The sequence below is a fragment of the Rhea pennata genome, chromosome 2 (genome assembly GCF_028389875.1).
Source record: "Rhea pennata isolate bPtePen1 chromosome 2, bPtePen1.pri, whole genome shotgun sequence".
In the NCBI taxonomy this organism is placed as follows: Eukaryota; Metazoa; Chordata; class Aves; order Rheiformes; family Rheidae; genus Rhea; species Rhea pennata.
This window is the reverse complement of record NC_084664.1, coordinates 112681059-112690179: the sequence shown is the minus strand read 5'-3', so window position 1 is coordinate 112690179 and position 9121 is coordinate 112681059. Positions and strand designations below refer to the sequence as shown.

Genomic DNA, 9121 nt, shown 5'->3' with positions numbered 1-9121 from the left:
TGGAATTAATTTTAATGCCTGAGTGAATTTGAACTCCCAATGCTCTCTCTCTGCCCAGTGAATGATTCTTCTTACGAATGATGGGCTAATATATGCTGTATGAGTAAAGAAAGGTTTTCTGAACGGGCATTTAAGTGCCACAATGACATTTTGTGCTTTTATAAGTGAGCTTAAAAAGCTCTTCCTGGTGCTGTGATGCGTGCTACAGGATGCAAGGCACTGAATGTCTCGCTCTCACGAGCTCTCACTGACACCACAGAGCTTAACACGTTCAGACAATTTTGGTTGCTACAGCACCCCCAGTTTAATAAAAACCCAAGACGAGGTTTTTATTAGCAACACAAGAGCTCAGAAAGGGTATAAACATCGTGCTTTGGGGGAGCGTGAACCGGGGGCGCCGGGAAGGAGCCCCCCTCGGGACGGTGCTGCTCTTCCGCTTGCTCCTTGAGCTCGTGCGTTACCTTCTGGAGCATCTGGGCCGGGCGCTGGACTGGACGCTTAGCGGGGGCCGGGCCGGGCCGGGCCGGGCCGGGCCGGGGGGAGGGGGCCGGGCCGGGAGCGGGCGGGGGGCACTTGCGTCAGTGCGGGGCGGCGGCGCGGGGCGGGCGGCGGCGGCGGGAGCCGCAGGGAAGCAGGCGGCGGCCGCGGCGCTTTCCCCGCAGCGCCGGTGCCCGCCATGGAGCGGCGGCCGGGCCCCGCGGCGGCCGCGGGCTGGGCGCTGCCGCTGCTGCTCGCCCTGGGCGCCGGGCTGAGCCAGGGCACCCCGCACCTGCGCGGCTACAGCCGCCCGGGCTCCCGCAGCAAGTGAGTGCCGGGGGCGGGCGGGCTACGGGGAGGGCGCCGCCGCCGCCGCCGCCGCCGCTGCCGCCCACGGGGCTGCGGTGGCGCGTGGGCGGCGGTGGCGCGTGGGCTTCAGCGCCGTGCGTGTGCGTGCGTGTGCGTGTGCGTGTGTGTCCCGCTTTCCCGCAGGAACTGGTGCGCCTACATCGTGACCCGCAACGTGAGCTGCTCGGTGCTGGACGGGACGGAGAGCTACGTCCAAGCCCAGTACAAGTGCGCCTGGAACCGCTTCCCCTGCCAGCCCACCCCCGTGTGAGTAGCCCTGGGGGGGGGGGGGAGAGCGCGCCGGCACCCTCTCCCCTCTCCGCAGCCCCTTTCCCCACTCCTTTCCCCCCTCCAAAAAAAAAAAAAAAAAAAAAAAAATCCCTGTCATCCCCCAAAATCCCCATCACCCCCAAAAATCCCTGCCCAAAAATCTGCTGGCTAAACCTGCAGCAAGCCTCCCTTCCTCAATCTCCCTGCTTGAAAAGCGCTAGTAGTTGCACTTCTTTTATTTGTAAACCACAGATAGGTTCAAACTCTGTGTGAAACTGACTGTTCCCGCTCCTCCAGGAGTTAGTGAAAGGATGGCCGTGTGTTTCTCTGGGATTAGGCTCCAGCTTAGCCTGAGGTGAATGTTACACAAAGAAAACTGGTTTTTATTTTGCCCCATGAAAGTGAGGATGTGATTGATACTGCTAGGTCCTGGGTGCTGCATGCACGGGCAGCCCTGGGTCCTGGGGCAACACATATTCGGCGTTTGACTTCTGATTACATTGGGGTGTGGGTTTTTTTGCTAAAACATAACTTTTCTACTGGGGTATGTAAACCTTGGGATTTGAGGCAAATATCCAAGGCAGCAGACAGCTGAGCAGTCACTATGTGTTTTCCCGTGTTTCTCTTGTATTTGAGCATTGCAGTGGCCACTTTGGAGTTCTGGCAGAGTCTCCAGGCTGTGCCACGGGTGTACCCTCCGTTACACTGAGCCTCCACGGTGGGGCTGTGTGGGAGCAAGGACGGGCTGGAACTGAGCTCTTTGAATACCTAAGTCAGGAGATTTACAGGGAAAGCATTTTAGAGGTGGCAAAGCAGGGTTTTCTTGGAGCGTGAGTATATCTGACAGTAGATACTGAAGAAGTTAGAAAGACATTGCTGCTGGCTGAGGAAATTCCTGACCTGAAAATTGCTCAAGTTGGTGAGAATTTTGGCAGATGTCGGAAGGAGAAGCTGTGCGCGAGCAGGGGGTCGGACTGGATGACCTCCTGAATTCGCATACCCTCTAAATTATTTTGTGTTCCTATGAAATGTCATTGTACATTGTCTGTTCCTATACTCTTCCTAAACATCTGGAATTGGGTGTTGGCAGAGATAGGATATAGGCTATCTGGACTTTTGGTCTCACCCAGCTTTTGTGGCTAATCTCCTGTTCATTTTCTGTTCTTTGAGGATGCAATTAGATCCTTATCACAAGTTCTTGTTTCCTGAATTTGACTTGCTTTGGTGAACATAAATATTATTTTCTTGATAACCTGAAAGGCAACCACAAAATATTTACTCATTTTTAAAACAAAACATTTGAAGTACCTATTAGAGTAGCAGCTGATTAAACTGAAAGCAGCTTGACTATCTTTTAAGCAGATCGTAATTAAAAACTTGGAATTTTACTGTATCCAAAGTGCTCTGTTTATAGGTTATGACTTTTATTTTTCTATCCTTAGCTGAGATACATACTTTTTTTTTTTTTTTTTTTTTTTTTTTTTTTTTAATAGAGTAGGAAAAGGAACTAATCTAAAGTGTCTGAAGTATGTGGTCCAAATCTTACACCCTCCCTAAGCACAGGAGTACCTTCCTTCACATGAAAAGTACAGTAGGAGTAGTGGTGTGAATAGCAGAATGTGTTCAAATACATTTGCTAGCTCAGAACCTAATGTTGACAAAAACAGGACAGGAAAGCACTATAATAGAAACAAAGAAATGATTGTGAGGACTTCTTTGAAGTTACTTTTTTTTTCTTTATGCGCTTACATAGAGAAGGAAACATGAAATAAAAACAGTAGATATTCTTTGAAATAAACTACAGCCCCTGTGAAGTCTACTTCTGATACCCTTGGTTTATCTGGTCATTCTGTTATAGAATGTAGGGTTTATTTCCTAAAAGGTTAAGTTGAGATTATGGAAATTATTACACCAGGGTATCATTATTTAAGTATTTTTATAGGTATTTGGACTCAGCTGTGCATTTTGTCACTGAAAAGTTAGTCAATATTGTGACTAATTAAGATGTCAAAGATAAATGTGAGTTAAAGTGTAGCTGTTTAAGGGAGAGAGGGAGTAGTAAAAAGAAAAAGAAGGGCACTTTGAAGTGTGTTCCCTTTGAAGTACTGGATGTTCCTGATTTATTTTTCTGAAAACTATGACTAGTTAAGGAGGAAGAAGCTTTGTTATTAGTAGGAGGTAGAAATGAAAGATAATTAAGCAGAAATGTTAATGCTTTTACTCACTAAAAAGAATTGTATGTTTTGAAAATTTAATACTGTTTCATAAATAATTGACTCCTTCCCTCTTCTTACTGTGCATTTCCTTTCTTTGTGTTCTCATGAACAGTTTAGTAATTTAAATAGGTTAACAGGAAAATTATTGTCCTCTTGGCTAGATCTTACAGACTCTTGGGGGTTGCGATCGAATGCTCTGTGGCCATCCTGTGGTGAATGTAGTCGCTGCCGGTTAAGATGTTTGCTTTGCCTTTTCTGCTGTAAAGTCGTTGGGACATCTGACTGTGCTTCAGGCGCTCCAATTCGTGGTCCAGTGCTTTTGTGCAAACCCATTTGCGCTAGTAAAGTTTAATTAAATAAGCCAGCCTGTGAACAGGAACAGCTAAAGCACAGGAACATGTTCTGATTTTCCATCTTTGCTACAGAGCAGGGAAATGGGACTTCCCTCTCTCACAGAGGGGTGGGGAGGAAAACTTGAAATAGTAAATCAAGTAGAAAACCTTAGGCTGGGAGGAACCTCTGAAGGTCATCTAATTCCCCCAACCCCATGTCCCCAGCTCACAACAGAGCGAGCTTCGAAGTTAGATTAAGTTGCTCAGGGACTGGATGAAAGGATGTTTATCAGATCTCCTAATTCAAGTAACAGTCTCCATTAATTCTACTCATACGAGTAAAGGTATGTGTGAGCTCAAGTCAGGTCACTTGTCTTTAGCTTGTGAGGAGTGGTTTTCATGATTTAGTGTGAGCTTCTCATCTTAACACTTGAGATCGACACAGAATAAGCAACCTAATTATTTTACTAGATTGCCAATACTTAGAAAACAGTCAGGAAAATGAAAAATGAATCAATAGCTAAATGAGCAAGCTTTTCCAAATATCCCACTGCGCAGTATTTTCCAGCTTCTTGTCATATGATACTTTCAAATCACCACAAATAAGCCTACTCCCATACTAATCACAGTTTCAAATCTCCATCACTGCCAACTGAAAGATGTAAGGTAAAAGACTCAAAAAACTTTAAGAGACTTACTGCTAGTTTTCTGTAATCATAAGTTTTGGGGTAGGTGACAATATTTATGGGTAACTCCCAGCTTTCAATCAGCAATATACAAAATGTGTTAATAAAATTATACTGAATAGCAGTGCAACTATTTTTACTGAAAAACAGTGTATCAGATTACCAGTTTTGTTTAAATGGCTTCACTGGTTTATTGTTTTCTGGAAATCTTGGAAGGTCCTGGGTGGAGAACAGCAGTCCCAATCCAGTAAGATGTAGTAAACTCTCATGTACTTTTCAACCCCTGAACAGTCCCATTTGTGTTTTCTGCGAGAATATTCAAGCACTGGAAATAAAACATGCGTAGCGTTGTCAGAGGCTCGGCACTGGGCAGGATCAAACCTAAGATACACTAGTCAGTACAGCATCAGGGTCTGTGTTTGCCTCTGGCTTCTAGGCAGGCGTATCTCACAAGAAAATTTGTAATAGACAAAAAGTTGAAGGGAAGGTGAGAGCTGTTTCAAGTTTCCCCTCCAAATATCTAGAAAGGTCTTTGAGATTTTTTCTTTTTCCTGCTTAAAGCTAGTTTTGTTTTGCTTTTTTCTTTTTTTAGGAAGCAGAATTTCTTTGTACAGGCTCCAGCTAGCTGACTGCATAAGGAGTTTAGCCTAAGGGATGGTGCGTTGGGAACAGTAAGGAAACTTAAACAACTTCAGAACATACTTGAGTTTCCTGGAGTGCTTGTTTGATAATCTTTGAGAGCCTGCTGGGTGTGGTGAACTTTCCTGGCCATCTCCCTGCGCTTGAAAGTAGACATCTCTTTCTTCACACACTGAAAACAACACCGTCTTTCTTCTGTATGAATTGGACAAAGAATTTTCATTTTTTTATATCATACAGAGTTTGTTGCCATATTTCAAAAAAAAACCCCACAAACTGTTCCTCAGTTCGTGTCTATATAAATAATTAAACCTTTATGTCTATATGACCAGGAAGTATGGGGCCTCTCTTGTTAAGCACTCAACTGTTGCCAAAATAACAAATTGGTAATCTTTGGGTGCCGCTGACCCATTTCAGGCCTGTTATCTCGTAAATCAACCAAATAACCAAGGACTATTCTGCACCATTAGGAGGTGGGCAGTGCCAGTTTTATATGTTGCAGGTTATTACTCCTTTCCTCCTGTAGCCCTAAGGACATCTGACCTTTCTTTCACCTTCATGTCTCATCTTTCTTCTCCGCTCCAGTTCACTTCTGACCTGGTCTCCTGAAAAGTATCGGCTCTCCAAACAATACTATGCCTTATTCTGAAAGTTAGGATCCCAGCTAATTTCACAGGTTAGCTCTTGTATTCATAAAAATACCAGTGGTGTGTACGTGTTTATTTTTCTGTCTCTGTGTGTTCTCAAATATTCTGTGACCAGTAGCTCTTTCTCAGAGCGTTCCTAGGAAATAAGCTTATTTCATGGGTAGGAAAAACAGAAGAGATCCTAGTGGAGCTCCATTTCTCAGGCGGCTTTATTGGGAGCATTGCTCTGTTCCTCAGTTGTCTTTTCTAGAGCTGTAAGGTAAGAAACTCAAAAGCACACTGCTGGGGGAAGCAGATGTGGATACTGTTAGCACAACCTGTTGCTGACTTGCTTCCTGTACCATCACTGTCAGACCACATTACAGTGCTGCTTACAAAATTTTCCTGGAGTCCTTTTGAAATAAGTGTATTTTCAGTGTTCTCCTATCCTATTTTAGTTAGTGTCTTGTGGTAGCTTATAGTTGATCTGTCAGCTAGCAGTTGACTGGCATTTATTTATCTTCCTGGTGACACACTGAAAGGATACAACCATGTAAGAATTAAGAGTGGAAATCCCAAGAACAAAGCTCTGTTTTGAGCTTTGCTACAGGCTCTCTGTGGCTGCAAGTTACTTAAATACATCATATGACTTGGTTTCTATACTCTTAAGAGGAGGGTGCCTATCTAGCTTTCAGGAGTGGTAATTAGTGAACATTAACAGTATTAAAATTTTAAAGCTTGGGAATAATTTGTGGGCATTTCCTACTGGACTTTTTAAGTGGCTTTTAAAAATAAAAGCCTTGGTGACTGAAGTATATAGATCACTAGAAAAATAAAAACATAGACCTTTGATTGTTTCTTCCTCTTCCCTATTTTAGCTACACTTTGGGGATGGAGAGTAAGGAGAAAATTCAGTTTTGAGTCTCAGTTATTTCAGATAGAAAAACCCTGAGTCAAGCAGCATTGGAATTCATTGTATGGATAACGAATGATGGCACTTCCAGAAATTTCGGATGGAAGTATAAATGCAGTTCTGTGGTGGTATGTGAGAACAGTTAAGCTTTTTGTCTTGCACCCTTTCCTGTAATCCTCTGCCCCTCTTATTTAAAAAAGTACTCTAAAGTAAAATGCAATCAGGTGCACTGAACTAAAGTTCAGCATTAAAGAGAACCATGTGAGAAATTAGACATAGTGACGTGATTTTGGTGGCATGATTCCCTGCTCCTTCCCTGGCGCCGGCAGATGAGGTGACAGTATTCTTTAGGGATAGAGGAAAGCAACTTTTCTTATTTGGTCCTGATGTGCCGATGTTCTGGAGATGGAGTTGGAGGAAGGGATACAACTTGCTTGTGCTGTGTTTCTGTCGGCTAGCAACTTCTTCCAAACTGAGGGCAATCTCTGCTCCCATTTTGCGTCTCACATGGTGTGGAGAAAGTACTTAGTCTGCCACAGCCATTCCTGTTTCGTGACATACTTAGTAAAATGGCAGCATTTTGGTGCTCTGATACTGTAGCATTCTTTGCAGTGAGGTGGCTGGGAGGGTTCCCTGTTGCCTGGACAGCACGAATTGCGCTCCAGGGTGCAGACGTGTAATGCTTTCAACTTGTTCTCTTGCCTTCCTCCAGTTTCAGTCCCTGTTAATGCTCTTAGACAGTAGCACTTTTCTACTCAGGATTTAGTTCCAAATAGCCCAGCTGGTGCAAATCTATATGGTGCACTATATTTTAGTGCCTATCATACTAAAAAGCATCCTTATGTGCCTGTGCCTGCTTGGAGAAGCTCAGCCTCCTTGGCAGTGTGTGTTAGTGGAGATCATCATAACTTCATATAGTCTACAGAGATGCCCCAAAATTATGCTGTCCGGAGCACAGAATTTTGAAACACTCTCTGCTTACATTTGATAACGCATATTAAGGTCTGATCAATATATTATATAAAGGTCTGGTCATGGCCTTTGGGGAACGTCAAATGAGATGGCTGTGACTATGCTAGGCATTAGACTGGTTGATAAAGTCAATGGCAGTTTTTCAAAGGAAAAGTCGTATTCTGTTCCCCAGACCTTAACTCCTATGGACATGTGCACCATCCTTTTTTCCGTAAAAGTTTTGGAAAGCAAAAATGCTACTTGCTGTCCTGGGCTGCATTAGGAAGACTGTTGCCAGCAGGTTGAGGGAAGTGATCCTGCCTCTCTACTGAGCCCTGGGGAGGCCTTATCTCGAGTACTGCATCCAGTTCTGGGCTCCCTAGTACAAGAGAGACATGGAGCTACTGGAGAGAGTCCAGCATAGGGCTACCAGGATGATCAGAGGGCTGGAGCATCTGCCCCATGAGGAACGGCTGCGAGAGCTGGGCCTCTTCAGCCTGGGGAAGAGAAGACTGAGGAGGAATCTTATCAATGTGTACAAGTACCTGAAGGGAGGGTGTCAAGGGGACGGGGACAAACTCTTTTCAGTTGCCCCGTGTGACAGAACAAGAGGCAATGGGCAGAAACTGAAGCACGGGAAGTTCCACCTGACCGTGAGGGGGGATTTCTTCACTGGGAGAGTGACAGAGCACTGAACCAGGTTGCCCAGAGAGGTGGTGGAGTCTCCTTCTCTGGAGATCTTCAAGGCCCGCCTGGATGCAACCCTGTCTAACATGCTGTAGGTGACCCTGCTGAGCAGGGAGGTTGGACTGGATGATCTCCAGAGGTCCCTTCCAACCTTACTGATTCTATGATTCTAAAGCAAGAGTAGCAGCTGTGGAAAGATAAGACTTTCTTGAGTCTATCAGTAAAAACCAGCTTAGGTTCTCTAACATCAGATCAAGGTCAAAAATTATTTTGTGTTTGTTAAGAGTCTTTCAAAATAGATGTTTTTAGTATACAGCACTTAATTTGAATTTATTACTGACTCTATAACTTTCTTTCATTAAACACCTAGACTTCTGTTAAGTAATCTGTCCTTGTCAAAACATCTTTTTACCACTTGTGGTAAGTGCTTTAGGACAGACTCTTAATAAAGACACTTATTTTTCTCTTAAATTTTGCTCATTTGCGAGTTAGAACACAAGATAACTGTCAATGCGGCAGTGCAGCAGCAAGGTTTTATAAAAGAGCAAAATCCAGAAGCAGGCTTTAGCTCACCCTAACTTCAGTTGTCCAATGTGCAGGGGAATGTATGTGAACATGGGAGCTCAGACAACCATGGTAATAGTGGTGGAGTGACTCAATACAGAGCTGTGGTGTCCAGCATGGTGTTTAGTTAATCAGATGTAAATAATTGCATTAAAAATGAGATGCAATGCTGATTAGACTCTACTGGCTGTGGTGATTATGTTACTGTTGGCGAAAATGAAAATACAGACATCTAGTGTGCATTAATGCGTACACTCTAGGCATCTGAAATTCATGTGTGCTGAATCACACTGTTGCAGTCAGTTGCTAAAGTCTCCTTGATTTCACTGGAACTAGAACGTCTGCCTCCATTTATTAGGGCTGTAGTTAAACCTTGACTCTTGTGAAATAAAAAAAATGAGATTAACTGGTT

The 9121-nt window shown here is 44.2% G+C and overlaps 1 protein-coding gene across 1 annotated transcript in view; it reads left to right on the top strand.

Annotated features, from left to right (window-relative positions):
• Positions 1-676: 676 nt before the first annotated feature.
• Positions 677-9121, top strand: part of EMILIN2 (elastin microfibril interfacer 2) — a 31604-nt gene continuing 23159 nt past the window's right edge. Inside the window, exons 1-2 of the mRNA XM_062570194.1 lie at positions 677-804; positions 970-1092. Coding sequence (XP_062426178.1) covers positions 677-804; positions 970-1092 — 251 coding nt within the window. The remainder of the gene's footprint in view (positions 805-969; positions 1093-9121) is intronic.